Genomic DNA, 17,778 nt, shown 5'->3' on the forward strand with positions numbered 1-17,778 from the left:
AACACCTGCAAAACTCTCAGATGACATGTTATCTTTCCTACCTAGTCATGCTGCCGCTGGTGGTTTAGACTCCAGGCCCCAAGACCTATCTGTTTTTGCTCGCAAGGGTTAACACATATATTAATTAACATACCATTAACACAATGAATGATATTACCATTTCTCCCCCGAGTTCCTAGCACAGTGCTGGACATACAACAGGCATTCAATACATGTGTATTGAAAGAATGAATGTAGGATAAGAATGAACGTTCAGGATGATAATCCCACCCCCTCCTTTCAGGGAGGTGCTCATTTTCCCCATTGCGGCAGGCCAGGGAACTCCCCACTGCTTTCTAGAAATCAGTATTTAGGCTCCAGAAACAGATGCATTAAACTGAGGAAAAAAAAAACTCAACCCAACACACTTTGCATTGCATCTCCCTGGCAGCTGTTGGTGAACCAATAAATAGACATCTGGACAGAAGGCTGAGCCAGCTCTCATTAAAATCACCAAGTCAATGGTCTTCCTTCAAGAATGTTACTTTTTGCATATTTGCATAATGATACCAATGAGGCTGCCCCTGACTTAGTCAGGAAGCTGGAGAATGTATGCTGGGTTCCAGATGTGGCTGGCAGGACCTTGTCTGCTTCCTGCTTAGCCTGACTTGGCCTCCTTGGTCTGGAGCCCAAAGCAGAGACTGAGAGACAGACACCCCTTCCCTGCTGGCTCTGTCCCAGCGGATGTGGCCCCTTCCTCTAAGAGCGGTTCTTCAACTGTCCACTGCAGGAGAGTCACCTGGGAGGCTTGTTCAAACTGCTGGCTCCACCCCGACCCCCAAGTTTCTCACCCAGTAGGTATCAGGTAGGGCCGCCAAATTTTCGTTTCTAACAAGTTTCCAGGTGATGCTGCTGGTCCTGGGACTAGACTTTGAGAAACATTGGTCTACAGCAGCTCTTCCAAATCTGCTGGGACATGTACCACTCAGAGTGTGGCCCCAAGAGCCGAAGCATGAGTGTCACCTGGAAACTTGTTTGAAATGCAGAATCCGAGGCTCCATCTCAGAATCTTCATTTTAAAAAGTTTGAGCTGTGTGTGTGTTTTGGGGGGATGGTAGGTAAATATGAGAATCCCTGGGCTTCCCCCTGGCCCAACTGTAATAGAATTTCACAGGGTAGGGCCTAGAAATCTGCATATGTAACAAGGCCTCTAGGGGTTTCTTAGGCCTGGCAGTGTTAGAGAACCTATGCTGGGCACATTTACATCACCTGGGGAGGTTTTGAAACTACTGCAGTCTAATTCCCTGAAGACCAATTAGAATCAGAATCTCTGGCACTGAGATTTAGGCTTCAGGAATTTAGAAAGCCCCACATAGGATTCCAACACGCAGGAGCGAACCACTGACCACTGTGTATGCTATTGCTAAGAGTACACCTTTTCCTTGGCTACTAAGGTAGTAGTTAGAAGAGTCTCGAGTCAGAGCTGGGTCAGATTCCTGGCTCTATCACTTGTTTAACGATGTCTAAATTGCATAAATTTCACAACCTCTCTGAGCCTCAGTTTCCCGCTCTGGAAACTAGAACAATAATAAAATAATAAATGAGAATGTGAGTGTAAAACACTTAGCATGAGACTTTCGATAAAAAGGGGCTTTGATTATTGTGATTGGCACCAGAGAGTGGGATTGGAAGAACTCCAGGGTCCCCTGTGACCCAATCTGTCTCACCAGCCAGCCCTATGGCCGCCCTTGGCTGCTATAGGACAACAGACTGGCAGACTTTTTTGTGTGTTAAAATGCAGAGGTGCTCACTTGTTTCCCAAAGGCCCAGTGAGCCTCACTGGCTCAGTTTGTGGGGATTATCCTTTGTCAATCAAATGCCATGGGCAACAGCTAGCCCACCAGAGAGAATGCGCACGAACCCCTGTGAGGGAGGGGTGCCTCCACGCCATGGGAGTTCCACACCCCCAGCTCTCAACAGGTCTCTTATGGGTCTGGGACAGTTTTAGAGGTGGGAATCACCTCATTTCCTAGAGGGCCTTTACCTACACAGCGGGGCCTCACACGGCCTGGCCCTGAATCCCAGTCCCAGAGACACCATCTTGGCCCAGAACTCAGGTTTTCTGTGGAGCGAGGGCAATTCAGAGGCCTCTGCAGAAGCTGAGGGAAGAAAAGAAACTAAATTCACGGGATTATTTCCAAATGTGGTTTTTCTAATGTTGAACATACCATTAGAAAGATAACACAAGGACTTTGAAAATTGTTCACTGGTTGAAATGCCTGTACCAGTTTTCTATTTCTGTGTAAAATGTTACCACAAAGTTAGTGGTTTAAAACAATATCTATAAATCATTTCATAGTTCTGGGAGAACTCTGGGTGGACTCAACTGGGTTCTCTGCTCAGGGTCTCACAGGCTAAAACCATGGCGACGGTGGGCTCCTACCTGGAGGCTCCGGAGAAGAAAGTATTTCCAAGCTCACATAGGTGGGTGGTAGAATCCACTTCCCTTTGGGTGTAGCTCTGAGGTCCCCATGTCCTTATTGGCCATTAGGGCAGCTGTTCTCTGCTCCTAGAGGCGCCCTCCATTTTCAAACCAGCAACTTTGCCTCCGTTTCCTCTCATTCTTCCGGTCTGACTTCCTCTTCTGCCACCAGCTGGAAAAAAGTCTGCTTTCAAAGGCCAGTGTTATTAGATTGGACCCACCTGGATAATCTCCCTTTTGCCATCATGGGACTAAACAGGGGGCAAAGGTCATGGAGGCCATGTTAAAATTCAGCCTACCACAGCACCTGCTTTGTTTTTATTTTGAAACTTATTAATAATTTCTTTTAGCACAACCAAGGAAGATTACAATATATTATATATATGCGCACATGTCCCTCAAAAATGCCTGGGAGGGTCTACTCCAATAATTTGACAATGGTTGTCACTGGTTGTTAGAATTATAGGTGCCCTTTACTTTTTCTTTCTGCTTCTCTATATTCTCTAAAGATTTTGCAAAGAGAAAGTGTTGATTTTGTAAAAAGCAAAACACTATCTTCAAAAGCAAAGGAATCTGACCCGATTAGATGTTAAAAGATACTAAGTTAACACCAATTTAAGTGTTGTGATTCAGGTGCAAGCAAGCACAGTATGTAGATCAAAGAAACAGAACATGTGGCCCCAAGACACAAGCTGATTTGAATGAGAACAAAACACATCTCTAAGGAGGCAGAACAGTGTAATGGGGAAGGAAATAATTGTTGAATTCCTGGTGGTGGGAGAAAAATTTGGAGGTGCAATCATGCATTAAGACCCCAAATTCCCATCTTAGAGTAAATCAAATTCAAATTGGATTTAAAAGGTAACAAGATAGACACATTAGGAAATAAAACTAAATTCACAAATATGAGTTTTCTAAAGCTAAAACTATTGTTAGGAAGATGACAAATTTATTTTTAATTATTCACTGGTATACATTTCCTGATTTCCAAAAAAAAAGTGGAGGCTATTGATAAATACCTTCAAAGATTTACTTTATTTATGGGGTATTTCTCCTGGTTGAATTCTCCCAAGTATGTAAACTATAAACCACAGATAAAAGTGTTTCTGCATTACCCAAGCACCCAGGGGTTCCCACCAGTGTGGTTTCTGCCATGTTGAAAATGTTTTGTGTTCTGGACAGAGGTTGGCCCCCACTCCCGACAGCCTCTGGGAATCTCACCAGAGTACCTTGCTGAGGTGGATTGCACCTGAACTCTGTTAAGACTTTTCATTCTCCTCTCTTGCTGTCAGGCTGCCACTGTTGAGAAACAGCCTCTATGCCTTGTTGCAGGTTCTCAGAAACTGCACTGCAGTTTGGTGGCCTACTCATTCTGTGTTTATTGACCACCTACTGTGTGTCTAAGCTAGGTGCTTCGGGGGCAGAAGACTTACTTGCTGCACTCAGTACGTGGGCGGTGCTGCCGAATTCAGGTGTGTGAGATGTATTTAGAGCAGGGCTCAAGGAGGAACAGTCAGTCATCATAGCCATGTGTTGTTGTCAGTGCATTTTCCTGAGGACAGGGGTCCCAGCTTTTATCAGGGGTCCCCGGCTTTCTTGGGAATCCCTGCGCTAGGCTGGATGTCAATAGGATCTGGATGAATTTGTTGCCTCTCCAAGGAGGGCTAGGTTTTAAGGCTGCGTCTGGGCGCTGCAGAGACTGCTCTTCATTCTCAGGCACATTCTGAGGAGCTGCCCCCGCACGACCGAAGGACTTAAGACACAGGGGTGCTTACACTCTAGCCCCGTTTTCACTCCCCTCCTCCACCACGGTGTGACTAAGCCTTCTCTACCAGGCTCTTACCCTCACCCTCCACCTCTGGGAGCGTGGCTGAGAGCTGTCATCAGGGAAACGTCCCTGCACGCAGATGGCTTCCTTGAACTGAATTATTTAGGAGCTGTTGCCAAGAAGCCAGAGGGACTCATTGGCCCCACTGACACGGCAGAGAGTGGTTTTCCATCTGTTCACTCAAAAACTCATTTCCACCCAAATGAGGATATTTAATCAGACGGCTTTCCCCTCTGTCTCTGCTGTTCCCAAATCTCAGACCATCTTCTTTCTAATAGAACTGGAAGAAGAGGATCCTGGAAATGGGGAAAAACTCTCTAAGCACGTAACTTCCTCCCCAAAGGTGCTAGAGGGGCGAGTCACCTGCTCAAGGTGATTAAGCAGCCACTTGTTTTTTCTCTGGACCCAGATGCTCTCCTTGACCTGGGGCCTGCTGACCCACGGGTGCCCTCTCTGAGTTAGGGAGTTGTCTTAGCCAAAGTAGTCAGAAGCAGCGCTGGGCAGGCAGGCTGCCCTGGGGACGGTGATGACCGCAGGGCCACCTTCTGCTTTCCTGCCAGAGACCCCAGGAGAGTGCTGGGTGCAGGCTTCCCCCAACCCACATGCGTGAGAACCCCCGAGAAGGCCACCCCAAGTGTCTGGTAAGCCCCCTCTTCCTTTTCAGAGGGCAACAGGGGCCTGAGCCCCCGTGCTTGAGTGAAGGAGCCATTTGTTCTCTGGAAACCAGGCTCTGGGGTAACACCTTTTAAATACTTGCTGTATGCCAGGCCCTGTGCAAAGGTGCTGGGACGCAGGAGTGGGACCAAATCCCTACCGCAGGGCAGGGGAAGCAAAAGAGGAAGTGGGAAATAACTGCACATAAGTTATGCGGGCTGTGATGATAGATGCACAGGGGGTGGAGGGAGGGGCTTCTAATCCAGTCATGAAGGGCGAGGCTGACCAAGCAGATGAGTTCCAGCTTTTTGTTTACCTACAGGGTTCTCATTCCCTGAAAATGGCATCCATTCAAGCACTCAGACCAGAAAAAGCATGCTTCTCACCCCTTTCCCTCACTCGCCTCTTGCCTCCCCCGAGAATGCTCTTTTCAAGGTTACTTGATGACATTCATGGGACCAAATCCAATGGGCACACCGATAATTAAACACAGCTGATGCTCCCTCCTTCCTGAAAGGTTCTCTTATCTTGGCTTCCGGGAGTCCACACATTTCTCAGGCCCTGTTGCAGGTTTGTCTTCTTCTGCCAGGCCTCTAAATGCTGGAGCAGCCCAGGGCTCTGTCCCGGGCACTCTTTTTACCTACGCTCTCTTCCCAGCTGGTCTCATCCAGTCACTATTTTTGAATAAAGATTTGGTAACTGTGAAACACCCATCTCAGGCCCGACCTCTTCCCTGAGCAATAGGCTGAAATAGCTAACAGCCTTCTGGACATTCCACCCAGATGTTAAATTGGCTCCCTCAACTTAAAATAGCCAAAGTAGAACTCTTAATTTGCTTCTACTGAAAGCTTCTACCCCATTTTTCTGCATTAAAAAAAAAATGGCACTACCTTTTAGCCAGCTGTTCAAGGTGAAAATGTTAGCATCATCCTTGAACCCTCCCTTTCTTTCTGACCACGCCTCCAACCCATCTTCAGGTTCTCTCTGTGCTGCCTCCCAAAATATCCCAAATCCCTCTATGTGCTTCCATCTTTAAGGCCACCACCTGGTCCTCCATCATCTCTCACCTGGATGACTGCAACAGCCTCCCAACTGGTTTCCCAGCTTCCACTCCTATCCTCCACTGCAACCTACCCTCCACAGTGAAGCCAAAGCAATCTTTTAAAAACATGCTGGGAAGTTAAGAAAAACAATCACATTTTCAATAGCATCAAAAAGAAACAAATAGTTAGGGATTAATGAAGATTCTATGAAAGACTTGTACACCGAAAAGTAAAAAACATTCCCGAGAGACATTAAAGAAGACACAAGTAGATGGAAAGACATCCTGTGTTCATGGATTGGAAGACTTAACATTGTTAAGATGTCAACACTATACAAAGCTACACATTCAATGTAATCCTTATCAAAATCTCAATGATGTTTTTTGCAGAAATAGAAAAATCCATTCTAAAATTCATGTGGAGTCTTAAGGACCCTGAATAGCCAAAACAATCTTGAAAAAGAAGAACAAAGTTGAACAATTCACTTTTCTTGATTTCAAAACTCACTTCAAAGCTTCAGTAATCAAAACAATGTGGTACTGACATAAAGGTTGACATACAGACCAATAGAATAGAGGGCCCAGAAATAAACCCTCACATATATGGTCAAATGATTTTCAACAAAAGTGCCAAGATAATTCAATGGGGAATGGACAGTCTTTCCAACCAATGGTGCTGGAAAACTGGATATCCACATGCGAAAGAATGAGGTTGGGCCCTTACACCATATGCAAATATTAACTCGAAATGGATCAAAGGCCTAAATGTAAAAGCTAAAACTATAAAACTTTTTAAAGAAAACATAGGGGAATATCCTCATGTCATTGCATTTCGCAGTGATTTCTTGCATATGACACCAAAAGCACAGGGAACAAAAGAAAAAAATAGATAAAATTTAACTTCATCAAAGTTAAAAAAATTTTAAAAGTATGCTTCAAAGGATACTATCAGCAGAGTAAAGAGGCAATCCACACAATGAGAGAAAATATTTGCAAGTCATATATCTTATGAAGGATTAATAGCCAGGATATAATAAAGAACTCCTAAAACTCAACAACAAAAAAACAAATAACCCAATTCAAAAATGGGCAAAGGACTTAAATAGATATTTCTCCAAAGAAGATACACAAATGGCTGATAAGCACATGAAAAGATGCTCAACATCACTAATCATTAGGGAACACGAATGAAATCAAAGCAATGAGACATCACTTTACACCCATTAGGATGGCTATTATCAAAACCAGAAAATAGCAAGTGTTGATGAGATTGTAGAGAAATTGGAACCCTTGTACATTGCTGGTGAGAATGTGAAATGGTGCAGCCACTGTAGAAAACAGTAAGGCACTTCCTCAAAAAATTAAAAATAGTATTACCATGTGATCCAGCAATTCCACTTCTGGGTATTTATCCAAAAGAATTGAAAGCAGGGACTCAAACAGATATCTGTACACCCATGTTCATAGAGGCATTATTCACAATAGCCTGAAGGTGGAAGCAATCCTCTGTCCATTGATGGATGAAAGATAAACAAACTGTGGTAAATACACAATGGAATATTATTCAGCCTTAAAAATGAAGGAAATTATGACATATGCTACAACATGGATGAACCTTCAAGAAGTAAGCCAGTCACAAAAGGACAAATCCTGTATGATTCCATTTATATGAAGTTCATACCTAGAATAGTGAAATTCATAGAGACAGGAAGTAGAACAGTGGTTACCAGGGGCTGGGGGAGAGGGAAAATGGAGTTGGTGTTTCAATGGATACAGTTTCAGTTTTTGCAAGATGAAAAGAATTATGGCGATTCATTGCCCAACACTGTGAATGCACTTAAGGTCACTGAACTGTACACTTTAAAATGATTAAAAGGATAATCTTCATACCATGTAGATTTTACCACAATAAAAAAAAATCTGACCATGGCACACCCCTCGCCACCTCTCTCCCCCAACTAAAGCCCCCCAGTGGCTCCTCATGGTCCTAAGGATAATATCTAAAATTCTTCCCATGGCCTACAAAGCCTGGCATTGTCTGGCTCCCAGACATCTCACCGGAGTTTTCTCTACTGTCTCCACTGTAGTTACACAAGTTCCCTAAAACTAGCACTTGCTTCAAAGACCATGCACACTGTTCTATCAGCCCAAATTCTCTTCCCCAGGCCCCCCACCTCCCTCACCCTCAGGTTTCCATGTCAGCTCCACCAGCTCTCCCACTGACGGGGAGCTCCGCGCTGCCAGGCACAAAGCAGCCAGCTGGTGTGTAGATGGTACTGTGGGGCCTGCCCCCAACAGGCCTGAGGCCAAAGCTGGAAGTTTCCTGTGGGGCATGCATACTGTCTCCTTCCCCCAGGTCCCAGAGTCCTCTCTCCACCCAGGAGAGGGTGTGGAGTGCCAGTTATCACTGCTTGGGGTTCTGTTTTGGACCCCTTAGACCTATGTGCGCACGTGTGCATGTAGGGGGTTGTCCCAGACTCCCAGTGCCCTGTCACTTATTACCCGGGCTTTGGCCCCGAGGACCCCATGGACTGGATGTTTCTCTCCTCGCCAGGCAGGGATGGTCAGAGGCGGCCCCATGTGACTTCTGTGGACAGGGCATTGGGCCATCCCTCATTCCATGGCCCGCTCTCCTGGCTTTGGAAATTTCTGAGCACATTATTCCGGGCGGCTCCTCTCAGAGCATGACATTGAATTATGGTTTCAAACACAGAGATATTTTCCTCTGCGTGACAATCCCTTTCTTCTCCCTTCTTTCTTGACATCCATGTGGCTGGGTGTCCAAGGCTGTTGTGGGTTCCCCGCCAGCCCCCAGCAGCCTGTCCTGTAAACAAGTTATGGTCTAGGCTGTGCAAGCTGAGGCCGGGACGGCTGGGGCTTCTCAGGACTGATGGCCACCCTGGCACCCATGTCCTACTTGCCAGGCCTGCCTGGGCAGTTCCATGGACCCTGTGTAAGGGGGCCAAAGGGGCAGAGCGGGCAGGAGTGTGGGGTCACTTGGGCCTGGTTTGTGTTCCAGCCTCTTCCCAGTCTGTGACCCGGCAAACTATTTTACCTCTTTAAGCTTCCATTTCCACAGCAGCAAAATGCAAGTTCTACTAGCACTCACCCATGTCACAGGACTGCTGTCAGGGGTACAGAAGATCATGCATTTAGGTTCATACCTCATTGCAGCAGCTCCTCCTCTGGTCCCACAGCTGAGCTGGCCTCTCAGTGGGGCCAGGTCTAGACAGCCCCTGCCTCCTGTGTGGGAAGGCACACCCCAGCCTAGAAGGCCTTGGGCCCCCATGCTGAGGGTCTTGGGCAGTCCTCTCTACACCCCAGGGGCCTGGGAGCCCCAGTGATAGCATTAGGGGCTGCCAAGGCCTAGGTAACCTCCTCTGGCTTAGGTTGCCCTCTGGCTTTCTAGAGTGGGGCACAGGCAGGCACATACCTCCCTCCAGCTATCATCCACCAGGAACAGCCAGCGGCTGACCCTCCGCTCTGGGAGTCTGTCTCCCGATGACAGCCCCTAATGCTTAGCCTGGGTCTCCAGGAAAAATGGGGGAGGTGTGGTGATTTAGAATTACCCCCAATAGCTTGGCCCTCTTTGGCTGGGCGAGGAAGGTGGGGCAACGGCAGTCACACGGACACTCCAGGGACAGCTGAAGGAATAGTGTGGAGCCCCATTGTCGGGGAGGTGGGGTGCGGGCAGGGCAGAAGTCGAAGGGACAGATGGAGGGGGATTGGCATTTTTAAGGAATCCTGTGATTTTCATTTTAAAATACAAGATCTTTAAAAGTTACACTAAGCACCTCTTTGCTGTCTTGTCAAGTTCAGGTGTGTGCACTTTGGGTGCTTACCGGGAAGCAGAGCTTGGTCCCCCAGCGAAAGCGAAGCCACCCCTGGCAGCCTGCCTGTGTGACCACCAGGGCGGGAGAGGAGGGCAGAGTGGTGGGAAAGCGATGACCACCACACAGCAGGCTACATCTTCCACCTCCCGAGACCCCTCCCCTCCAGCCTGACAGCTTTCCAGGTTAGCGCTTTCAACCCCTCTCCCCCCCCCCCCGCCGGGAGCTCCTGGGTGTCCTGGTCCCCGGCCCCCCTCTCTCAGATCCCTTCATTATCTGCATAGAGCCACAGTGCACAAGTCCACGAGAATATGCAGCCCATTAGCTGATGAACGATTCTCTTCTATCTGTGGAATGAATGGGTGGCTTTATAGGATGACAGGTAATGTCTCTCTTTCCCCAGACTGGGGGCTCCTCTATAAGGGAGGGGCTGTCCGCTTGGCCACTGCTCGTGTTTCCAGCCGTGGACAGGCCGGTGGTGGCATTGCAGACAGCGCCGTCTTTAGGTCTGTGGGTCCGTTAAGTGAAATGTGCTCCACCTGCTGGAGCGAGTCAGCCTTGGCGGAGGGAAGTGTGGGAGAGCAGGACTCTTCCGTTCTCCAGGTTAAGGGGGCTGCCTTTGGAAAAGACACAAAAAAGGCTTCCAGCTGCCTTGACCCTGGGCAGTCTCAGCATGGTGAGACTCAGGTTACCTGATACTGAGCCAAGGGTTTATAAGTATTGTCTTTCTCATTCTCACAATGGACCTATGAAGTAGGTGTGACAGTTATTCCTGTTACAGAGGAGGAAACAGGCACTGAGGGGTTAGGAGAGAGACCCAAGGTCACACAAGTAGGGAGCCATGATGCCATGGCCACACTCGCCTCGCAGTGCCAAAGACATTTTAAGATGCAGAACACAAAAGGAGCAGGATTTGAATGTGGGTCAGCACAGCAGGTGTGGCCCGGGAAACCTGGACTTGCTCACTTGACACATGGTGTTCTCGGGGAGTCAGAAGACATAGGTTCCAGTCCCAGCTTGGCCATTTTGTGTTTTACCAGTGGTTTTCCCTTTCCTGAACCTCAGTCTCATTTATATAATGGGACCCTGTGGGCAACCACTTCACAGGGTCACAGTGCTGGAAGGGAAGATGGATGCTTTGGGCCAATAAGAGAGGTAAAGTGCTGGTGAAGTGAACACCGAGGACTCCAGGCCCAAGGGCTGGAAACTGAAGTGAAAGTAAGTTCAACGAAGACTGAGTTTCAGACCCCATGTGCTGCTGGGGTATCTGAGGGCCAGACCATCCTCAGGGCTCCCTGCTGAGCTGCTACCCGGTGCATTCTGGGTATGAAGGAACATACAGCCCCGAGGAACAGAAACCTGCCCCATGAACACCCAGGCCAGCACACAGTCCCCATCCATACAGGCTTATGTTTCTTTGGTTTTATTATTACAAACACACCATGGCTCTGCTGCACCCGGGCCATCCTGGGCTCTGCACGCTCTACTTACCCTCTCTCATCTACCTGGACAGGGCCACACAGAAGTGTCCAAGCCTTATGGAGGCTTAAGACACCTTTGACAGAGCAGTTCCACTCATAGCTTATAATGACACCATTTCTCCAGCTGTGAAAGAGCTTTACGAAAACCGTGCCAGGACGCCCCATGATGCCGGACTGCTTGATTCATGTTTTGGGAGCTCCACCAACTTCGGCTCCCTTTCCCGGAGCTCTTGGCACAGGCAGGAAATTCCGTGTTTGGGAGAGGTCCTTTCTGGAAGTGAATGTCGGGCAGTGACATCCAGGTCTCTGCATGTAGTGGGTTTACAGCCACGTTTAGGGGGACCCAAAATTCAAAGCACATCTCTCTCCCTCCTCCCCCAACCTGCCCAAGGCTCAGATCTCATTGTGGTGCAGCCCATGTATGGTGAAGCGTTATATTTGGTTTCAAAAACATTCAGTCTCTTTGGCAAACGGAGAGAAACTGGCGAGGAGCTGCAGAAGTGCATCTCTCCTACGGTTCTTCGCACTAATGCTTCATCCTCTCTAATAACCGCTGGTAGACAGGGGCTGGAAGAGAGAAGTTGGAAAAGGTGAAAAAGATGCAGACGTTCCCACGTCTGTCTAGGGCGCGGCCAGGTTCACGAGCACGGGGCCCACGCGGACTCCTCCTGCTATACTCGCCTGCACACAACCGGGGCTTTGTGTTTTGTGCTTTGTGAAACCTCCTGTCTTATTCAGTGAGGTTCTGAACTGAGATTTTCTACATCCACAAGCTTGGAACCATGTCCTTACCAATGGGCCCCTGCCAACCCCCTGTGCAATATTCCCAGGCTCCCAAAGCCAAACGCTCACATCAACCCGAAAAGGTTGGTACTCTCATTGTTTCTGTGTTATAGAGAAGGACACTGGAGGCTCTGCATCTGACCCCAAAGGCCAGGCTTGCTTTATTACACCAGGATGTTTTTATCTATATCTGGCTGATGGTAGGTATGGCCTGCTTGGGGTAAGGCCCAAACATGTCTATGGGGACTTCAAATGCAGACCAGACTTACCTAGTTTCACAGAGGTCTGTGTAGCCTGAAAGAAAATACAAGGTGTCAGGTTTTTCTAGTAAAAGTTACACCTGCACCTGCTCATGGCAGTGGCTTCTCCCATCGCCACCCCTACTCAGAACAAATGTTGGGGATGAGGAAGAGGAAGGGGGACGTGGAACTGCTGGGCCCTGGAGAGACCCTCAGTTGGCCTCAGCAGCCCTAAGTGATGTGCAAACCCCTACCAAGTAGACTCTGAGGTGAACATTCCTGGGAGACCCCAAAGCTAGGCTTCCACTGAGACCACAGCCTAGAGCTTGGGGACCTGGGACTGCACAGGGGGTGGCTCTCAGGAGTAGGAGCTCAGGGCCAAGAACCCTTGCTGAGGGGCACTAAGGGGACCCCTCTGTCTAAACATAAAGTGATGTCTTCCAGCGTCAGGCCTCTGGGTTAAGGACTACCTCCGGCTGCCTCCTCTCTTGAAATGAAAACCTTCTGTTAGGTGCCCCATATTCCCAAGGGGCTCTACCTGACCATAGCAGCAAAGGAACCTGTGTGGGGCTCCTGAACCCCGGGCATGATGGGGAGCAGGAAAAGCAGCACAGAAAGAGCCGGACGTTCTGAGAAGGAGGTGGGGCTGAAGCAAGGAAGGGAGGTTCCACACACACAGCTGGCGCTTCATCCAGAACCCCCGCCACTGCCCATGGAGCCCCAGCATCTCCCAAGAGGGGCCGTGTCATGGGACACACCAGAGCAACTTAAAAGCCTCGGCTCAGAGCAGGCAGGGCCACCATAAGGCGGACACAGGACAGGCTGCCCTCCTTGGACGGTATCCTCTGGAACAGCATCTGGTCTCACCAGCAGTGGCTTCCCCACGAACTGAGGCTCACAGGCCTCGGTTTGAAAGCCTGAGCTTTTGCCCACAAAGGAAGCAGGTGCTGCTTGGGTTCTTTTCCCTGCACCCCACACAGGCCAGGGCTAAGGGTGCCCCAATGGGAGTGAGGAGGAATTTCAAGAGAGCCTTGGGGGAGCGGCCAAGGAAGACAGGGGTCTGGAGAGCCCCCTCCGTGGGCCCAAGAAGAGGACCTAAGGCTGCTCAGGCCAGAGGTGAGCCCAGCAGGCATCTTACCCTGGAAAATGCAGATGCCTGTTTGAAGATTTCAAGTGCAGAATCTGCAAGTTCATCCCCTCGTTCCTGAGGTCTGTGGGCTGGAGATGAAAAGAAAAGGCAGCTTTGATGAACTGTCAGCATGTCATTCATCACAGCCATGACTGAGGGGCACTGTTGGGCTCTCTGGCTCACATTTTCCAATACTTTTTTCCTTTACAACTTCTGTAAGTCAGAGCAGAATTTGGCCCATGGAGAAAGAGCGCGCGCAAAGAAAGGTGAATGCACAAGTGAGGAGAGAGGCTGGACTCAAGTTCAATTTTGCTGGAGGTAAAGAGAGCTCCCGCGAGGCACGATGCTATAAGAGGGGTGCTCTGACCATGTTCACAGCACCCACATGTGACATACAGCTGAGCTGTGTCTGAGTGGGGCTAAGACGGCCAGGCCGTTCAGCTAAGAGAGACCTGGCCTCGTGTTCCTCGGTATAGCGCCTCTGAAACAACAGTTCCTCATTCACTTTCCATCAGCCGCTGTGATGCCGTCCATGGAGGCTCAGTTTGCATGTCGCACCTTATTCTTCTCTTTGCTTTGAAGAGTTTTTCTATCGAACACCAACTGCTGTGTGTAGAGAGGAGCCAGCTGCAGAGCGAGTGGGATACTTCAGGGCCTTACCTGGAGGCTGCAGGACACTGGGGATGGCATAGACCACGCCATTTGTGGCCATGATGTCAGCTTCATCGACAGGCTCCTTATTGACACAGACTGCGTTGTTTTTCTGGGAGAGAAAGAGATAACGGCTGTTGAACGTAGAGCAGTTACCTCATTCATTCGGCCAATGTTTACTGAGCCCTTTGGGCTGCAGACCCTGTGTTACGTTGGAGGTACTCTGACGGAAGGAGCAGTCCCTGCCCGTTATGGACTTGTAGTCTGCTGGGTTCATTCTCATCCCTTGTGCGGACTCAGCACATTGTAATTCACAAAATGCTCTTTGGCGTTACTCACTGGGTCCTCACAGCAGTGCCTGGTGAGAGGGCAGGGGTTACCGCCCACCTAATAGAAGAGGAAACTGAGGCTCAAGAGAGGCCAAGTGCCTCCTTTCAACTAAGTATGTGGGACAGACGGGGACAGAAGCCAGACCTCCGGCTCTGGGTAAAGGGCTCTTTCCACTTGTCCTACTTTATGATCTTCTCATAGGAAGCGCACCCGGAGAAAAATCTATCTTAGGCCTTCCTCAATGACCACATATCAAACCCAAGGGGGAAGGAGGAACTGAAGCCTCTGACAGATAGGACCCCATACCCTAATCTATTGTAAGAGCTGGGAGAGTCTCGGGTAACTTGCACAAGTCAATCAAGTCATCGCATCCCTGCCTCCCTACATGCCTTCCCATGCTCCGGAGAGAAACTGATGAACAAAGGGATGGCTGATGGTCTGGAGAGAGCAGGGGGCAGAAGCAAAGCCAGCCGCACATGGAAGAATGGTCCCTCCACAGAGGTCAGCAGCCTTGCTGGTACGGCCTGGGGCGCCACAGGCAGCTTTGCAGAGCTGAGCTGGCTACCTGAGCTCTCTCTTCCAGGTAGGGGCCCTCTGAGGCAGCTCCAAAATGGACTGCATGTCATCCACGTGTGGAGTAAGGGGAGGACCAAGCACTGGAAGAAAAGCCCCTTGGGATGGTCTGGCTCATGGTGCAGCTCAGTGAGCCCCGGATTTGTGTGTGTGTGTGTGTGTGGGTGGGCGGGAAAGGGGATTGGGAATTGATCTCTCAAGACGTATAAGTAACCGCCTACGAGCTCCTTAAGGGAAGGAAGATGTAATAGCCTGACCCAGATGCCAGTTAGGTGCTTTATTCCACTGCAAATCCGTAAACTCTTATTCATGTTTAACCACAATCTCACTTGATTTTCCTGAAGACCATTTTCTATTTTCTTTCTTTCTTTGGACAGAATGTACTCAGAGGCTCAAGATGTATCCTAAAGATGGTGTGTGTGTCTAATGCCATCCCAGGGGTGAGATGAGCCCGGGAACCCTGGTGGCAGGGTGCACACAGACAGCCTTTGAATTTTCAGACACACTCACCGAGCTGACTTCCAGCTTGTCGCCCTGGAGAGACTTCAGCCGCACGAGGGCCCCGATGCCTCCGCTCACCAGGATCTCATCGCCAATGTGGTATTTCAGGAGGTTGGCAAGCTCCTTGGCATTGCCTGCGGGTTTGTGGGAAAGAAAGCAGAGTTCATCCCCACGCTGGTAACTGGCCTGGTCCAGGAAGGCCCCGAGGAGAAGATGCAAGTGGTCATCCCTGAGAGGGAGACCTCCCTGCCCAGCTGATAAACACTCACGGAGCACCCACTGTGTGCTCAGCCCTCTGTCCCACCATCTGCATAATGATCAGGAGAAGGAGGCACATGTGCATGGCCATGAAACGCCCTCATAGTCAGTGGGCGGCTGGGTGAAGCCCATGCCCCTCTGTGATGCTGACAAGGAGTTAATCCATACTCCGCTGTGAGCATGACTCATGTTTCCATGAGCTAAATATTTGCTTGGAAAGCCAGGGACCTTTCCAGCGCCGGCATCTGGGCCATTTCATTATCAGTGTGGCTCCCAATGGCTATAACACAGTGATGAAATATTTACACATTCTGCTCTCAAATGCATATTCTGAGACGGCTGTTTCCTGAAGGGAGAACTTAAAAGAGTCAACAGCTGCAATCTGAAGGAGCTATGGAGCCGATGAGGTCAGGGCCGAGGAGGGATTCCCGCCACAGCATCCCTCCTCATCACGTCTCAGCATTCCTTCCAGCCCACGTCAGCTTCTCCACCAACGGGGGAAAGCATCCGATTGCTCATAAAGGTGCACAGGCATTTCCCAAATGAAGTGTGGGAGGCATTTCTCCAAGCAGCCAGCTGCCCTCTCCTCTCTGTCAAGGCTGCCCCTGGTAGTCACATTACCAGCCAAATGGCTGAATTTCCCCAGGGCTTATGGATGTCTGTTTCCAGCATCCTGAAACTGAGAACGGAGGAAGTTTGAAAACATTTTGGAGAGTTCACTTGGTTATTGACAAATCCACATGAGTACTTTGGGAATGGAGCCACCAGGTACCAAGTGGCTTCCAAACATCCACAACCTGGAGCTGTTAAGAGTTCCCCTCCCACAGAAACGCTGCCTGGGGGTGCTGAGCCAAGCCCGTCCGGCCCCTGGCATGCCATGGCCTCCCTCTTTGAAGGTCTCTAATGCCTGGAATGACCTCGAACACCTGGCCGGCCCTCCGTCCCCCAGCAGGGCTGGGGTCCAATCCTGCCTGCGAGCCTGGGGGCAGGCGTGTTTGGCCAGGTTTGCCCACTTCCCTCCTTGGTTCCCACAGAGCTGAAAATGAAACAGAAGCCGAGCCGGCCCAGGCCACCTGGGGAATATTTCGTTCCTCCTGGACAGAGAGAGGGTGGAAAGTTTACGTTCAGAATGAACTTCTCCCCTCTTCTCTGGAACATACGTCAGCATCACAGACATAGGCATTCTCTTAGCAATAAAGAAAATTAAACAGGACACAAGTTCGGCTCACAGCTGCCTGCAACCTGAGCTTTCTATTCTGTCCCAGAGCGGGAAGGGAGGTGTTGCATATGCAGACCCCAAGGTTTGGCCAAGGTCCTTCTGTGATGGGTGGAGGTGCCTCTCACAGACATTCATCAGAACTCAACATCCCAGCCCATCCCACCTCCACACCGGCATAGTCATTACTGATGGAGATGTGTGCCCATCACTGTGGGAAACACCTCATTTAATCCTCACAATACACTAAGCAAGGTACTCTTATCATCTTCATTTTTCTAATGGAAAAACTGAGGCTCAGAGAGGTTAAGCAACTTGAGAGGGATCACTCAGCTGGTAAATGCCAGAACCGGGATTTGAACCTGCTGTCAGGTAATCCAGGAGCCCAAGCTCTTGACTACTAGATTTCCTCTCCGACATCCTCAGCTACATTTCTCAGGGCCATGGCTAGCTTCTCGGTCAAGCTTATATCCTAAGGGATACTGGATGCAGGACACTTCATCATCACTTTTCTCACGGGTCTCAGTGACTAGGCTGGTTGCTATCTACCCTGAACTCCTACCCTTCTCTGTCCTGCTTGGTGTCCGGGAAGGCTGACTGCTGTGAAATGTGTCTTCCAGGCTCCCTCGCCCTTCCTCCTGTAACCAGCTGACAGGAGACCTGGCAGGCAGGAGGCGTGTGAGAGGAGAGGTGGCTGAGGTAGGTGGTGGCGATGGTTCTGACAGCAGGTATACGAGTATGTGGTTCTAGCTATCCTGTGCCCCTCGTCCAGCTCTCCCTGGTCCTGTCCCCCCACCTCCAC

General features: G+C 49.6%; 1 protein-coding gene across 1 annotated transcript in view; it reads right to left on the bottom strand.

Annotated features, from left to right (window-relative positions):
• Nucleotides 1-11,222: 11,222 nt before the first annotated feature.
• Nucleotides 11,223-17,778, bottom strand: part of TGFBI (transforming growth factor beta induced) — a 42,171-nt gene continuing 35,615 nt past the window's right edge. Inside the window, exons 13-17 of the mRNA XM_019642152.1 lie at nucleotides 15,512-15,811; nucleotides 14,108-14,210; nucleotides 13,457-13,536; nucleotides 12,349-12,373; nucleotides 11,223-11,863 (exon numbers count right to left, since the gene is read on the bottom strand). Coding sequence (XP_019497697.1) covers nucleotides 11,823-11,863; nucleotides 12,349-12,373; nucleotides 13,457-13,536; nucleotides 14,108-14,210; nucleotides 15,512-15,811 — 549 coding nt within the window. The 3' untranslated portion in view covers nucleotides 11,223-11,822. The remainder of the gene's footprint in view (nucleotides 11,864-12,348; nucleotides 12,374-13,456; nucleotides 13,537-14,107; nucleotides 14,211-15,511; nucleotides 15,812-17,778) is intronic.

Source organism: Hipposideros armiger, unplaced genomic scaffold, assembly GCF_001890085.2.
Source record: "Hipposideros armiger isolate ML-2016 unplaced genomic scaffold, ASM189008v1 scaffold_66, whole genome shotgun sequence".
In the NCBI taxonomy this organism is placed as follows: Eukaryota; Metazoa; Chordata; class Mammalia; order Chiroptera; family Hipposideridae; genus Hipposideros; species Hipposideros armiger.